Consider the following 16,858-nt stretch of genomic DNA (forward strand, 5'->3'; position numbering starts at 1 on the left):
AGAGCAACTGGAATCATTCGGACTGTAGATAAACACAGCATGGTATCAACATTGCATGGGGGAGGGGGGACGGAGGAACAGTTCGTGGTGAATTTTGCAAATCGTCCCAGTATTTTTGGCCAGGATTGTCTGATTTTAGCGTTGCTTTAAAATTTCGTAAATTATATCATTTTGAAGACAATTTGGAAGTTCCTTTTTTTAAAATCAAGAGTGTTATTGCCATTCCCATCATCACCTCGCCGTAAAAAGTGAAAGTTAGTTACAGTCGCGAATATTGGAATAAGAGATGAGGAATGGATATTTTTATTCAGACGTCGATATGCGTGCGCGTAGTTATTTTGTAAAGTATGCACATAGAAACACTGACAGAGATAAAAATCTTTCGAAAACTGTAGGCAAATGGAGAGGGCATATCTTATCAGCGATGGTCCTTAGTTAGATGCAGTCCACCTGCCTGTTCCCAGAGAGGTTAGGAGCCGAGATGTTGGATGTAAAGACGAACACCTTTTTGCGACCTCCGACGCCCTCTTAGTTTTGCGTAAGGCAGGTGCCATTGACAACACCGACACAAATTTTAAAAGAATACAAGATGGCGCTTTTCCCACTATTGGAGACGAATATCACTTTAAGAGCAGAAACGTTAAATTCCTAGCGGTGGCTGTTTTGCCAAATCGCGCGTATTGCGTGACCACTTAAAACAGATACAATACGTCATCAAAACATTTGTCCGAACATTTCTCGCCTACATTTCTCACCACTAAAACGTCGTTTTGCGATGTTTGTTGGCACTTTATTACCTTTTGCAGCGTGTAAAGGCTTTCTTTACCATTTGATCGCCATACTGAAATGCTTTCCTAAATGCATTTCACAGAGTAAATCTATTTTCGAACATTTCTCACCCCATTACGTAAAAATAATTCCAAATTAGCTTAGATTTTTTATTGTGACACGGGTGAGAAATGTTGCCAAAGTACTAAGACGAACTTATGCTGTGATCAAAAGGGGTAAAATAGAAGGGGAAACAATCTTTCTTTCATTGGGAGAAAAGTTTACCTGGAAACAAGCCATTTTCTTCCCTGCAACACGATTGGAATGAGCGAGAAATGACCACGAGAACTGTTACGCATTGAAAAATAGCAAGTTCAATGTCACGCAGTGCGTGACTTACAGCTTAACTGGCTTTGAAGGGAGCGGTCTTTGTATGAAGTGCAGTTATTTTCCCTTACGTTTGAGTGAAAAGCTACAACCACGTTAAAGAAATAATGTTACGATGTTACTTGAGGTTCTTACGCTACTAGTTGGTTCTATTGTCCTGAAGGGAAAGCACGACAATGGAACAAGAGCAATTCCCCCTACTATTCTGCTATTCTGGTGTGCGATGTTATCTATCACCGTAGTAGGACTATCATCCAAAGCACTTAAAAGCGCCCGCGTAAATTTTTATACCAACAATTTGCTACACTAGTAACGTTCTAGCTGTAATTTCTTCCTCAAAATATCGGTTTATGAGGATACGTATGCTTTCCATGCAGTCTACGTAATGTACATCAGATGCGCGTGTGGAGATCCCCCGCTAAGGACATACGGACACAGTTTGGCATTTTGGTGAGATCATGCTAAAGCTATTTGTGCCAAGATTACCCAACGGGTAAAGAGTCACTTTCTTGACTTGATTACTGCCCAAAGCAAAAATACGCACCATATGACGTGGTTGACCGCCAGTAACTTACATTCCAATGTTTCCACTTAGCAAATACGCACGGTCAGCCTTACAACAAGAACGCGCGGTGTAAGTCCTCTTCTCCATGACGAGTAAACAATGCGACCATATGTAACCCTTGAGACTTGAAACAGCTTTAACTTCATGTATAAGCAATAATACGCATGAAATATTTATCTTTTCTAAAGATATAACTAGTTTTTTAAAAAAACACTTTTTCAGACAATCCTGGCCAAAAATTCCCGGGACAGTACACAAAATTGCATTGTCAGTGAACATTTTCATTCTGCATATCTTAAGCCAGTGTTCGACATTTTTATTAAGCTGTCTTTGCAATTTTTGGAAAGCCCCCTTCCCCCCAAACAATGTTGAGAGCAACTGGAATCATTCAGACTGTAGATAAACACAGCATGGTATCAACATTGCATGGGGGAGGGGGGACGGAGGAACAGTTCGTGGTGAATTTTGCAAATCGTCCCAGTATTTTTGGCCAGGATTGTAGCTGTAAGTACTAGTTAAGTAGTCACACATGACCCTAGACACTAATAATTACTAGAACTTAATCTTTTTCCGTAGCTTGAAAAGGGTAAAATTGCTTTTCCCTCTGGCTGGGATGTAAAAAACTCCCACACAAGGCCGTTTAGCCCACACCTGCAAAATGTTAGGATTCTGTAATGGCTCAAAAGCCCCTATTTCTATTATACACCTATAGAGAGAATACTATTTTAAGTAAAGTTTTTTCAAGATTTTAGTATCTAGTAACACTAACACCAGACCAGACCCAGATCTTGAGACTGAAGTCTGACCTGCTAACTTAGCTAGACTGCCATGTCTCCACAGTTATTGTATAGTCTTAAGCAGGAAGGGTGCTCATCTTATCTGTCTTAATGAGATCCAGGCATGAAATTAAAGTACATGTCAGTGAGCACTAACCAAATACTGTTAACTGTGCCTACCCTCTAAACTGCTACTTTCTCTGAAGGCTGCAAGTTCATCACAGCTAAGCCAAACCCTCTGCAGTTCGTATTTGCTCACTATTGGTCTTTTGACTTACATGTATTTAGTGCATTAGCAGCCAATCCAAGTTAATCCCTGTATCTCACTCCATACTTGGCTAGTGTATTAATATAATTCTATTTGTTAAGGGTGAGGAATTGCTAGCTGCAACACCCCTTATTTAAGCCCTGTACTGTTGCCATGTCAGGAAGGGGACATATTTTTCTCTGCAAGACTGGCTGGCTGGACTTGTTCTTGCAGTACAGGCAAGAGACACCCCCTCAGCATTTCAGTATTTGCTGAGGCCCCTTCATCTGGTGGGTTCATCCGATCAGAAGGTTCTATCCAAACCTTACCGGTACATTCCCGCCCAATTTTCACTCATGAGAGTTGCATTAATTATTTCTGTGAGCCTTGACATTAAATCAGGACATGGTAATTGCTATCATCTTACTTGCAGGTATGGAGAGCTTTCTTGTACTCTGGGCATGACTAACAGCAAACTTCCTAATAACAGGGTCGTTCACAACACCCCCATCATTAGTCTTGTACGTGTCCCACCACCAATGCTCTTTATCAGCTATTTCTGAGTAGGTAACATTGGTCCTTTGTTGCCGCAGGAGACGGAACATACGGCGGGTGTAGTAAGGGTGCACTGTTCTATCAGCTGCTCCAATTCGTATCATGACTGGCATACCCTGCACAGCAAAGTTACAAATTTAAAAATGTACAGTAAATTATTATTCATTATTGTACTACCTCAGGCTAATTGTAGTTGGTCATTTAATGTCTATTACCTCTAGCTGTGTACTACACCAACCAAGTTATCTTCTCAGTTTCAGCTACAAGCTTATCATTAAATACCATTAGAGTTAGAGTATTGTGTAAGCATGCAGAGCAAAATTTGAAAACCTTCTGTGAAGTACATTCAAATGATTTATTGTTTCTTAATAATAATATTATTATTACCTCGATACAAAGCAGACACAGCATTGTACAGTTACTAAGAACACCTTTTGGCAAAAAAGTTTCCTGACTTGTTTTGTTTCAAGCAAAAATACCAAAAGCATTTTTGCCTACATTAGCTTTGTGAACTTTTTACTGAAATGAAGTGAAAGTGTTGCCCAAACAGAACTAAACTTCATTCAAAATTTAAACAATATATTTTAAAGAAACCTGGCAAAAGCAAACTTTATTCAATTTTCCAGCCAATAGTTTTTCACAGTACTTTACACTAATGTAGCAATGGCCCCTTGGCCCTTTTTAAAGGAGGTGGAGTGGCCCAGTGGTAAGGGCACCGGACTTGAAATCTGGAGGTCCTGGGTTCAAGTCCCGCCTTGGCCGCGCTTGTTACTAGCCAGCTGGTTTGCCTCCTGCCAGTTGGTATTTTTAACCAGTTATGTTTAATTTGATTATTATTTGTTTCCCATTGTTTCTAGTGGAATGCCTGTAAACTAGCTTTGGGTAGCTAAGTGCATTTCCACTATAAACAAATTATTATTATTATTTTATAATTTTTTTTTTGTACAGTCCACATGGTACAAAATTCACCACCCTGGAAAGCAAGCTACTCCTGGGACATGTATCCAAAACAAAGAAAATAAAAGTTTGACTGGATAAAGTCGCTTTGTTTTGGATGTCCCAGTGCGCAACTTGCTCTCCAGCATGGCAGATTCTGTTCCATGTAACCATTAGCTGCAAAAGGCCCGTTACATTGCAACAGTTCCAGTTGCAAAAGCCAATATTGCAGGTCTTTAGTACTTACATGTAAATTTGACACATGCTTATCTGCATCATTTTCGGTAATGCATGCCTCCAAAATGGCTTTAACCTCTGGAGAGGTGTGACTGGTGCCGATGTCGTGACGAAAGAACAGATTGGAATCACCATAATTTTCTTTCTTGATCCAACCAGCAGCAGATATCAGAGCTATAGCATGGTCAGGATAGTGAGTGCCAAGTTGCCTGATAAGGAAATATGACAGTTAAAGTGAACAACAGCTTACATCCACCGACTTTTGGTCAAGCATTGACCAACTGTCAGCTGACAGGTTACCAACAGGTTTCCGAGAGTTGGCTGACATGTTACTGACAGTAGGCTAATAGTCGGCCAACAGTCGGCCGACAGTGGCCCGGCTGTTGGCCAACTGTTGGTAGACTGTCAGCCGACTATCAGCCAACTGTTGGCGGACTGTCGGAGGACTGTCAGCCCACTATCAGCCAACTGCGGCCAACTATTGGCAGACTGTCAGTCAACTGTCAGCCGACTGTTGGCGGACTGTCAGTCGACTGTCGGTTTACCAATATGAGTGCAGTCACTCAAAAGTTCTTTTTGTTCAGACTATGTTATCACTAATCCTTGTCTATTTTGGGAATATTAACAGATTTACTGCACCTTTCAATGACATGTGAACTCCAAAGTTCAAGACTCAAACAACCATTATGTTTTTGACTGCTGTCAGTCATTGCAGCAGAGTTCTCAGGAAACAAAGACATTCAGTTCAGCAATGTCAAAAGGTCACATTCGTACACTGTGGCTGGTGGATTACAATCCACTTAGCCAGTTTATGTATATCTGTGGTCACGTGGTTGTCACATGGAGTCGGCATGTTCAAATGCCATTGTAGGGTAATTTATCTTATCTATCATTTGACAACAAACTGAATCCAAAAAAATGTTATCGTTTTACCATGCTCCATGCCCACCCATTGAATGTCCAGCAAAGACAACATGGTCCACATCTGCTTGGGGTCCAATCCAAGGAGCATCTTTTGTAAGTTTAGCTAAGCTCCTTAGGGCCGTCATTGTTGTTAGCTCTCCAGGCCCTTCCCAGTTGTGAGCTCCATGCCTTGTGGGTGCAACAAGCCAAAGGTGTTCCACACCAAACACCCACTTGCCGTTCTCCATCCGCTTGTAACTGTCTGCCTGGTTCTGAGGAGGTACAGCTGAGAAAAAAATTAAAATAACCAGTCAACACAGCTATCACTTTCCTGTGAATGAAATGAAAAATGCACTTACTTGTTCCGTGTAGAGTTAACAAAACAGGACAACTTCCAGATGCACAGCCTTTCAATGGAGCAATTGCAGCACCATGCTGAACTGAGCCATCATGATCAACAAATGTAAACAAAAATGATTCCCTTTGTTTGCGACATCTCAGATTTATTGTCAACATCTGATCCTGGCCCTTGCTGGTACCTATCTTTAAAACCATTTTTACATCAGAACAAACACTGCCATCATTCTGTTGTTCCATCCCATTCTTGTATTCCAATACCAGTTTGATTGGGCGCACTTGCCCAGGAGCTATCGTAAATGTTTTATCTTCTGCTAGCATCTTTACAGTAAACTGATTGCTAGATGATGATTCTTTGATAGTGGAAACTTTGGTTACTTTCAGCCAGTGAGAACTATGTAAATTGGTAATAGGTATAGAGATACATCTTGAGAAAAGCTTGCCATTTACCAGATCAGGTAGAAAAGAAGGAGGTAAAACTTGCCAAGTTTGTTTTCCTTCTATCAGTTTTATGCTGCATGTGAAAGTGAATGGTCCTTTGGATCTGACATGAAGTTGAAGTGTGTGGATTCCTCTGGACAGTTGAACAGAGGCCCTACAAAAAAATCATAAGATTTTCAACTGTTACACTGTACATAACACATTTTTCTCCCCAAGCAAAAGGTGAGGTTAAGGTGTGTTATTTCAAGAAAACTGTAAACCTTTTTCATAGCACCAGACACCAAAATTGAATTAGAACAGGATAATTAACAATAAAAATACAGGATGGTTGTATTAAGGGGGAAATACACCTAAATTTGAATGAAATTTGAAGAGGTTTTAAGAAGGTTGAATCCCCCCTTAAGAAAACTACAACAGGCATCAATGATACCAGCAGAATGTGGGACATAGCTATATGTTAGAATCTAGAAAAATGAGATAGTTCAAGAAGTCTCTTATTTTATCTATCTCGCCACTGTCATTCTATTAATCTTTGTAATTTAGCATTTAAGTTGAGGAAGCACGTGCTGCATAAGCCTCATGGTTTGTTTGGGCTTCCTCTCCATTTTCCTTTATTTCCTTATGATTCTGTAAATTAAATTCGGTGGCAAACAATAAATAAAAACTCAGTCGTTTATGCATCAAACAAGTAACAAGAAGGACATGGGACCAATCAGTACTGGAAACTCTGAATTTTCCTCTGCAGTCATATTATACCTGCCAACTCTCATGCATATTTATGCCTGAGTCTCACACCTGTGGACTAAAGACATCGATCTCATGCATCGAAGACAATTTCTCACACCTGACTCACAAATCTGGACAAGTTGTCATGATTACTAACAAAAAATCAATAATTATATTCAATTTCCCCCAAAAAAGGCACTAATGTTGACTTTGTGTCCTAACTGTATCACAAGGCACTAAAATTTGTTCGAATCATAAGTGTTCAATGGTCGTTGGAACATCTTCGGACATTTTCGGCAATGTTCGGAAGTCTTTCGAAAACTCGTCAGAAATCTACGGAAGTGGCTGGGACGTTTTCAGAAATCCTGGTCATGATGAGACAAAAATCTCATGCAGTTGACTCAGAAAAAGTTGGCAGGTATATCATATACTCATGGAAAATAATTAATAAGTTGACCAAGTTGACCAAGCTCTACATTTATAGCAATTCTCTCTTTCAAGCCCTGAATAGGCCATTACTGAGTTGCTTTGAACCTCACTTTGAAAGTGAGGCTAAGTGCAAAGTTTTTATAATTTATAAAAATTAGTTTTCATTCATATGCAAACAAAACTAATTTAATATATGAAAAGCTTTGCATTTAACCTCACTTTCAAAATGAGGTTCATAGCATTTTTTTTTTGGCCCAATAATAATTATTGATATATTATTATGAAATGTATTATGATATCTTACCAGAACTGATCTCTCCTGTACACATCTCCTGTTACAATCATGTCATCTACATAAGCAGTGTGGATGCCGAGACACTGAACAGCCACTGTTGCATCTTCGACATTCAAAAAAAAATCCCCCATTACCCATCCTTGCCATTCAGTGATGCCCATTGACTGTAACGACATTACCAGATCATTCCAGTTGACAGGTGGTGCAAGAGTTAATGGTTCACCAGCAGAATGTTGGCTAACTTCCTTCCATTTTATTTCTCCAAGAGATACCAGCTCTGAATAGAGCACAAATTTTTTATCCCATCTGTACTTTGAGACATTTTTCATCCCACCCCACTCCTCCAGGGGATCTCCATCGACCTCAGCCTTGCCAATAACAAACGGTCCAATAAAATGCCATTTCTGTATAAACTTTAATAATTTCCCTCCATGTTTCGTAGCTTCTTTAAAGCAAACATTTGCAGCTTTCATCTTGCCTTGCAATTGAAAGGATTCCCCTAAAACACTCCAGAGAAAAGCATCATTTGAGGCCTGCAAAGCCTTAATTAAGCAGGCCATAAGCTGGTCTGTTGAGTTCTTGGCCCGTAATTTCATGATATGATCCTTTTTCGCGCTCTTGCAAGAAACGTGTGACCATACCTCTTTCTCCTTCTCCAAAAGGTTTCCAGCAGAAGACGAACCTTTCGACTTTGTGCCCGAAGCAATATCCACCAAAAACATAAGATTTAAAGCGAAAATAAATAAACTGCATACCCTGTTTAGCCACATTTTACACGTGGAAGCGTTTAACATAAATAAAAACACTTTAAAAATGCATGTAGAATCAATGAATCCAATGACTGGGGAACCAAATCCCAGCAGGCGTTACTCGTTTCTGACAAAAGCCTGGAAACTAACGGCAATTTTCCCGTGGGAGGTGTAGTGGGAAAGGAAGGTCCAACCACGGGTGTTAAATTTGATGAGCATAATTTCAGCTTACCGTTTATAACTAGAAGAGTGTGGTGTTATAAGTTTAATTTTAGGAAAACAGTAGTATCTTCATAGCGAAAAGGCAAGTTCGTTCTTTCCTTTGCCGAGTGAACAAGTTTTCCTCTGGGAGGGGAGGGTGCACAACTTCTAAGGATCACCGCTTCTGTAAAATTCGTGGGATACGTTTTCTCCTTATGAGTTTTACATTAATTACTTTAGACGCGGAAATTAAAAAACCTCACTATTTTCGACTGTTTTGCTCGATTACAATGTTCATGATTTTTCGTCTACTGTGTCACGTGAGTTGAATTGACCAATCATAAGTTTGTGCTTACTCCCTCGTGACTGAGCTCAGCTGGTAACTTTTCCCTGAATTATTTTACGGAAATTCACGGGACATTTATATTATTATTGGAGTTTAATTTATCGCAGTTACAATGTCTTCACCTCAGAAGGATAAAGATAAAGAATTAAAGGCTGGTCATCCTCCAGCAGGTTTGTAAATCCTCGAAAACCAAAGTTTTCTGAGCGTTGTGCCCCGAAGTTCGTCTTTTCTGTGAATACGAGAATTCACACGAGGGAGAATGTTGTTTTGTTTTGTTTTTGTTTCGTAGTAAAAGCAGGAGGGATGAGAATAACATCAAAACATCATCAATCTCAACATCCAGCGCCCACTCCAGAAGAGAAAGCGGAAGAAGAGGAATTTGCAGAGCCTAAAGAAAAGTAAGTGGGAGAGAACCGGATCAAGCCTGTCTCGCGCTCCCTCAATTACCTTACAACGTGTACACGCTTACGAAGTTGTACATTTTGAACAAAATGAAACGAAGCTACAGAGGCGTCTAATTACCACCTATCATGTAAAATGTGTCGAATAATTTTTCAAATTGTTTTTCGTGACGACTTTCAAGGGTCGTGCAATATCATCCCACGACTCGAGACTTTTTGGCCACGCGCGTGAAAATCACGTTCCAAAGTTGCGTGACAGTCTTTGTTATTAGGTTGCGTGATACCTAATTAGGTAGCGGGAACATGGTAGAAAGGGTGTGGGAGACTGGGGTAAGCACACAGGAATGGAAAAAGTATTCCACCCTGCCAGGCTTGGGCTGCATCTACATGTCAGACTAAGTCAGGCCTTATCTTGTTGTCTATCTCCTCAGGGCCTCAGATCAGAAGGTTGTTGTTTCAGGAGTTGTGACAAAGGGGAATGCTGACTTCAAAGCAGAGGCTGTAAGAGTTGCTCATGAGAAGCCATTACCGCAGCATGATAAACGACCAGCAGGTGCTGGAGGAAAGGCACCAGGAATGGTCATTCAACAGCCAAGAAAACAATAGAGATTTTTAAATTAAATGTCTCGCAAAGGACACAATATGAGGTGGTTCTCTATGGAATGATGTTCTGAAAATTGTCGGAACATTCTTCATACTTATTGTTGTTTGAGTTGTTACAACTGTTTTGCATCTTGCATTAATTTATGTTCCTATTCAATTTCAAGAATACAGTAACTTTAATTGGTGAAAACAGACATTGTCTGGCATTACAACTACTGATGCCCTCAAATTAATAGAAGGAACAAGTTTACTTGTACCAGGTTAGATGAGTTTAGGGGATAGCAAAATATTTACACAAAAATAACGAAAACAATGATGGGATGGCATTGAAAGCCACATTGTGACAAAATTTGTCTTATTACTGCATACACCGGTCAACAACAAAAGCAACTTGTTGTCCTCTTTCCTCAGTTGTCCTAGTTTATAATTTTGCTGATGTCAAAAGCCTGGGGCAGCAGGGGGGAGTACAGTACCCCCTTTTACTTGTGCATGTTGTGTTGGTATGTCCCGTAGAAACTTAAAGGTGACTTTCAAAATTTAATGATATATTTAGAAACTAAAACTCTTTAGTTCTAATCATACTAAATTATGCTGATTGTTCAGAGTATTTCACTTCAGAGGTAAAACATTGTTATGCACTGATTGTAAACTTTGTTTATTTTGTTTTATTTTTTTTTTTTCACTGTAACTTCTCTCAGAGTGGATGTTGAGTTGTGAAGATGTTGAGAACCCAAACAATAAAGCAAAAAAATATATATTCATTTGCAACGTTTTCATTTAATATATTAATGGGCTTTTTGGTTTACCAAGACGATTGATGCTGGCTATGTTTAAAATCAAGTAGGGTGCTGTGGTGCCGTGGTCCTGCATTATGGGGGAGTGGAAACAAATATTTGGTTTTATCAATGGTATTAATTTGGCCACCATAAAGAGATTCGAGAGCCCACACTTTGAGGATTAGTTTATGCTTGAAACGTCAGCTCGCTAACATCTTTACTGTGGCCAAATTATCCTGGCTAATAGGCCATTTTCATGATGGCGTCATTTTACTACAACTACCAGAATTCATTTCGTTTTCCTTTACAAATTAAAATTTTGTAATCCCAGTGGACAGCAAAGAACAATAGCTCTAATTAGCATGAGAAAACAAAAACCAGAAGGATTCTGGTAGTTGTAGTAAAATGACGTCATAGTGAAAATGTCCTATAATTTGTCAAGTCAGTTGATAAGACCAAATCTTCATTTAAAATCAAGTATGTATGTATGTATGGATTCTCCTGTCGATACGACAGGTGAAAAGGCAGACAAGTCATTTGCTGAGGTGGGTCCTCATGTGGAAATGAAGACCAATTCATGATGCACACGAGCAGCCACAGATGCTGCATGAGGATGTATCTACAGAAGCGGAGCACTGTTTCCTCCTCTCTTTCTTTGCCAGGATCTCAGCTGTTCTGTTCACTTGTAGTCTTTTGTGCCTTGTGTGCACTGGTATGTCCAAAGGGCTCTGTCACAGGCAGTTGCTTCCCAAGAGTTCATGTCAATGTTGCAGCTCTTGAGGTTTGTATGCATATATGCACATACTAAACACCCTACCCTAAAAGAGCTAACATTTGGCCTGTGCTGATCAAAGTTACCCTTCATCACTCATAACCAATAGTCACTCATCCTAATCAAGGTAATGTTATTTCTGGGTGTTCTGCTATTTGGTTTCAAGGTGGCATGAATGCACACAAAGACATCAACCTTGTTTCTCACACTTTATATTAAGTTAATTAGCTGCAGAAGACAGGATCCATGATACCAGTTTGAAAAGAGAAGGATATAAAATCCCCCACACAGTGTTCCAAGCCATACTTTCTGATAAGTTGGGCATTTGCAAAATGATAAATGATCAACGTCAAGTCAATAGTAATTGATATTTATGTTAGCAATTTCACCCCAAGTCTCATTTTTAAAGTGTAAACCTGCAAAGTTTGGCAATAAATCTCAAAACACCCAAGATATTTGCTAGTAATGAACTATAGCCGGGCAAAAAAATTTCAAAATGGGATGGCCCCTGAAGTTATGGTAAGGGCTCAAGTCCCAGTCTCCTCCAAGTGTTCCCTAAGCCAAGAAACTGTTCCATTCTCAACCACAGTTTTCCATCCCCCACACTTTTGTACAACTAATGGTGTTTTGTGCAGGCACAACAGAGGGCCCTGGATGACTGGAAGACTGAAACTGCTCACATTGGCTCTCTCTTTCTCTACCGAAGTGATGAACACTTTGGGAAAGATAACAAAGTCAAAATGCTAGAGGGAAGCAATCTCATTTCCACGGTCTCCTCACTTTCCATCCTCTCTTGCTCCAGGGGACGGGAAGAGGTGACCCCCCTGGAAATAAGATTGGAAGCTGATGGGTAACCCATGGCAGACAAGTATCCCATCCAGGAGGGAGTAAATACTCCTGGTCACTTCATGCTGGTTATCCTGTGGTAGCCAAGCAGCAGACTTCATGCTGGGTATCCTGTGAAGGACTAGCGGGAGTTGCGATACTCCTATAATCCTATTTACATGTTGGGCGTGAGTAGTAATACTCCTAGGTACTTCATACTGGACAGCTCCAATGTCAGAAGCAGATTCTCTGTCTTCCATTACAGTATTTCTAGTAGTTAGGAAAGTACATACAAGACAAGACATTCTATCCTTTAGAGTTTCCTTTGTGCTAATGAACTTTACGTTCCATCAAGTGGTAATCTTGTCAAGATAAATAAAATGCTGGTTACTGATGGAGTTTAAAGGGTAACTTTAGACTTGCTTCAAGTCATCTTCTTATGCACTGAAAGAGTGACCAATGAGCAAAGAAGTCTTGAGACATTTTCAGGCATTTTCTGCCTGACTGGACTCCCACGAAAATGGATAATTTGTGAGAAAATCTAGGGTAACTTAAGCAAGTGGAAATAGGAGTATTTTAAAGCTCTGGGTGCCTTATATAGCTAATCTGACAAAGACAAAATTGTTACATTAATCTGAACCTCTTTATTACAATGAAATATATTATTGTAAACTCACAAAAATTATTTTGTATCACTCAAAATAAATTGTTAACAAATTTAATGCATGTACAAGATTGGCAACTATTTTATGCAGGTCAATTTGTTACAATTTATAGCAAAATAAAAATTCTGTAGAAAACAAAGATAAAAATAACTTTCCCCAAACTGCATGCCCATCTTGGAATTCACAAATTACATTTCAATCATTGTCAAGCTATCAAAAATAAAATGTTTCAAGGAAACTGAACACAATGTTATATTTCGTAATTTATAGTGTAAAAGCACCAGGACCTAGTTATAATCAGTGCTGTGAACCTGCCTTACAACCACCTTGCAAAAGAGACCTGGAAATGAACACCTTCAATAAGATATATTGTGCAGAATTCAAATTTTCAGCTGAACAAAGCTTTATATATATGCAGTCTATTTCTTGTATGTAGTCAAAACTAACTATTTACCAAGCAATCACCACTCTTAAGTATGGTGCCACCTTTTGCTTCTACGCAGGTGTACTGTGCAATCATCATGGAATGGCCTAAGAAACTTGCGTTTCTCAAAGGGACTGGCTACATTGCACAGTAAAACAAAGATATTTTGGCGTGGTTTATGACTTTAGACCTTGGCTAGGGTTGTTAAAATACAAAAAGGAAAACTAGGGGTAACCAGCCATCTTTCAGAGATAATTATGCTTAAAAAATTTGGAAAAAAAAAGGATACACATTGCTTTGCATTTAAATGATTTTTACAATTTATTGTTAATTATCTCTGAAAAATGCATGGTTTCCCTCAACTTTGTTTTTGGATTTCAATAGCTGTTGCAATGAACTTTTTCCTGCATAGTCATAAATTGTGTAAAAATAACTTTGTAAAACAAGACACTGTTAAGCAACCACTGGTCAACCATACTGAATTTCTCATTTTTCTAGTTAAATCACCCTTACATTTCAGAACTCTCATCATCACCTCTCCTAACTGAGCAATCACTTTTCTTAGCATCACAAGTGAGGTGGAGGCTTCCAAGACAATTCATTATACTGTGACAACCCTGTGAGTATCCGAACACACCATCAATCTACCAATAAACAACATGTTGTTGTTGTTGTTTTGCCATTCCTTGGCTGTAATGACAAAATGATTCACTAAAATAACATTTGGCCTGCTTTGAAGCAGAATTTTTCATACATATACAAAACTGTCCTACAAAATGGCTATGAGTTATTTAGCTTTGTACATTGATAAAAACAATCATTGCTGCCTGGCAACTGAGTTTCCATGAAGTCCTTGTGTCTGACGGTCCTGGACCTACCACTGCATAAAATAATCTGTGGACTGAAATTGTAAAACAAATTAGAACACAGGCTAATTAAATTCCATAATCTGCTGCATTGCTGACATATAAACAAGATGGATGGTGCCCCTTAGCCCAAGACACCACATCGGATAATGTTTTAGGTTGATTTAGGGTGAGAACACACTTTCAAGCTTGTTTATACATGTACCACAACACGTGTGACCTGTTGAAGACAATTAACCTATAAAACCTGCCACATAATTTCCCGATTTTCAAAGGGTGTGATTTTTGGGGGCAACAAAGTATTTGCAAATTTGGAGAATTATTTTGTTTCTTTGAAAGAAATGTTCAACTACATAATAATACAACATTTCTTTCTTCAGGATATCGATTCTTCACAATTACATTGAAAACATACAAAACACACAAGAAATATTTTACATGTAATCATGAAATCAAACAAAAAATTACCATAATTAGAGACTAAAAGATAGTTTTAAAGGCAGAGAAATCTCACCCTTGAAACAAAATTTTGAGAATATTCTTTCTTGTGTTAACTGAATGATTAATCCAGAATACTCCTTTACCTCAAGTTTAAAGGATTCCTAAGGGGTGGTTTCCATTAATTTTTGTCAGAACTGGCCAGCCAGACCGTTCAGTTCTTAAACAGAACATACCAATTTGAAGGATAAGTATTATTGATAGTCCTTTGAATTTCCTCAAAATACATGTAGTGCCCATGTACCACTTTTTGAGTGATTGTTTATCAAGACTTTGCAGTACCATCCCTTTAAAATGAAGCATTCCATTTACAGATGTGGCAGTGTGGCCGGCCAGTTCTGGTAAATAGAAAGCACACGATGAACGAGGTTTGGAAGTAGAATCGTACTTATTCTAAACTTTGGTGAACGTCTGCTTTGAATTTCTCCAAGAATTACCAATACTTTGAGAGCCTATATCAAACGCTTGCAAAAGTGTTTCATCCAATTTCCAAACACCTTGGAGTTGGTTAAAAAAAAACTTGCCTGCCCTTCATTTTTTAACTCCTCTTGGTGTTTGGAAATCGGATGAAACACTCTTCCTTGTGTTTAATGTGAGTAAATTTACTTACATTGAATCTTTTTGTGTTTCTTGCTCTGGTTTCTTTTGTGATGGCATCCAAATAGGGATCTGTAATGACAACTTCTTTGCTTCTAGATCCAGAACTTTGAGCACCTCGAACAGCAAAATTACCGCTGTGGGATGAATGGCCTGTAAGTGTACTGTGCATACTTCTCAAGCCAGAGCTGGAATTCCTCTGACCTTGGCTGCTCCCAGCTTTCTGTAGCTAAGAAGATACAGTAACAACTGACTTAACCCTCTCAGCCTCAAAATCAACATGTATCTTCTCCTCACTGTCCTCCTATGCTACTAGTTGGGAGATTTTGTCAAAACATCAAGGCATTTTATCTTTGGTGATTATTTCCTTTATTCTCCTGATTTAAATGTTTAACCAAGCAGCAACATTGTAAATGGAAATTACATGTTCTTGCTTAATTATCTTAATTGTATGGTTACTCCCAATTTTCTTTTTGGATTTCAAGAACCCTCACTAAGATCAACTTTTCATGCAAAGATATAAACCACCCAAAAATTTCCCATATTATGAGCTGCAATCCTTCTTTTTTTTTAATTTTTAACAAGCTACAAACAGTGTGGACTACATGTACATGGTACATGTAGTCCAGTCTTAACACATACATGTGTGACTTCTCAACTGCACCAAAATCAGGTGATTTGATCGAGTCTTGGCCTGCCATAAGGTTATTTCTTAAAATCCTTAGGAAATTTATGCGAACTGCATATGAAAGGCCAGAGTAATTGCTCTGGACTTTTCTCAAGAAAACATAAACGTGAATCTCATGTTTTCCATTTGCTGTAAACATGATTCTAAATCTCTCATTATCATAAAACAAATTTCCATAGGAAGTGATAACAAGATATGAACTCATCCCAGGAAAAAGACTGTGTCAACAACAGCAACAAAAATGACAGCATATTGAGCTCATTGTCATCCTGGGGAAAAAAACTTTTGTGTAAACAAGCCCTCAGTTAATTAAAATTAATGTTAAGTGTTGATAAACAGAACAAACAACCAACAATATAATAGGTGCGGTTACACTACTGAGCTCTTCCCCAAAGCTCCCCTCGGGTAAATAGCTTGGGTTGGGTTTACTCTGCGATTTGATCAATTTCATGCTTGCGGTTACACGCTGATAAATTGCCCAAGGGGAACAGTAAAGCTTTACCCGATTTGGCGGGAAACATTGATACATGCAAACATGGATGACACGAACCGTGAAATGTTTTCCACTTCAAATAGGTTAAGTAGTTCAGCAAATTATTTTAAGAAGAGAACGTCGCCGCCGACAACAAATACGGTTTTTCCAGAGATTGCACTTTTTACTTCGTTAGCCAACGTAGACGAGCTTGGGCGTTTGCGCGACCACAAAATTGGTTTCAGCGACTTTTGTGCCCCATTTACACGAGCAAAAAGATCGGCACGGCACCCCAAAATTTTGGTATGGTGCCGCCAACTTTTATGGCATGGCACCCCTGATTTTAACCGTGT

The 16,858-nt window shown here is 39.0% G+C and overlaps 3 protein-coding genes across 5 annotated transcripts in view; 1 reads left to right on the plus strand and 2 right to left on the minus strand.

The window, feature by feature from the left end:
* The window catches only part of LOC146481889 (uncharacterized), a 47,731-nt gene extending 38,942 nt beyond the window's left edge, over positions 1 to 8,789 (minus strand). For all 3 annotated transcript variants that reach the window (XR_014864359.1, XR_014864360.1, XM_085108001.1), the window contains exons 1-5: positions 7,632 to 8,789; positions 5,734 to 6,326; positions 5,405 to 5,660; positions 4,482 to 4,680; positions 3,171 to 3,414 (exon numbers count right to left, since the gene is read on the minus strand). Coding sequence is in view for 1 of the 3 variants with exons in the window: in XM_085108001.1 (XP_084964127.1) it covers positions 3,171 to 3,414; positions 4,482 to 4,680; positions 5,405 to 5,660; positions 5,734 to 6,326; positions 7,632 to 8,416 (2,077 nt within the window). In the remaining 2 variants the exon portion in view is untranslated. The remainder of the gene's footprint in view (positions 1 to 3,170; positions 3,415 to 4,481; positions 4,681 to 5,404; positions 5,661 to 5,733; positions 6,327 to 7,631) is intronic.
* A 139-nt stretch (positions 8,790 to 8,928) lies between these two features.
* Positions 8,929 to 10,677, plus strand: LOC146481892 (death-associated protein 1 homolog). Its single transcript, XM_085108036.1, has 3 exons — positions 8,929 to 9,088; positions 9,208 to 9,316; positions 9,751 to 10,677. The coding sequence occupies exons 1-3, from the start codon at positions 9,031 to 9,033 to the stop codon at positions 9,923 to 9,925; spliced, it is 342 nt and encodes a 113-aa protein (XP_084964162.1). The 5' UTR covers positions 8,929 to 9,030; the 3' UTR covers positions 9,926 to 10,677.
* A 3,462-nt stretch (positions 10,678 to 14,139) lies between these two features.
* Positions 14,140 to 16,858, minus strand: part of LOC146481893 (uncharacterized) — a 3,466-nt gene continuing 747 nt past the window's right edge. The window contains exons 2-3 of the mRNA XM_085107978.1: positions 15,359 to 15,574; positions 14,140 to 14,285 (exon numbers count right to left, since the gene is read on the minus strand). Coding sequence (XP_084964104.1) covers positions 14,259 to 14,285; positions 15,359 to 15,574 — 243 coding nt within the window. The 3' untranslated portion in view covers positions 14,140 to 14,258. The remainder of the gene's footprint in view (positions 14,286 to 15,358; positions 15,575 to 16,858) is intronic.

The sequence above is a fragment of the Pavona decussata genome, unplaced genomic scaffold (genome assembly GCF_977016875.1).
Source record: "Pavona decussata unplaced genomic scaffold, jaPavDecu1.1 SCAFFOLD_48, whole genome shotgun sequence".
NCBI lineage: Eukaryota > Metazoa > Cnidaria > Anthozoa > Scleractinia > Agariciidae > Pavona > Pavona decussata.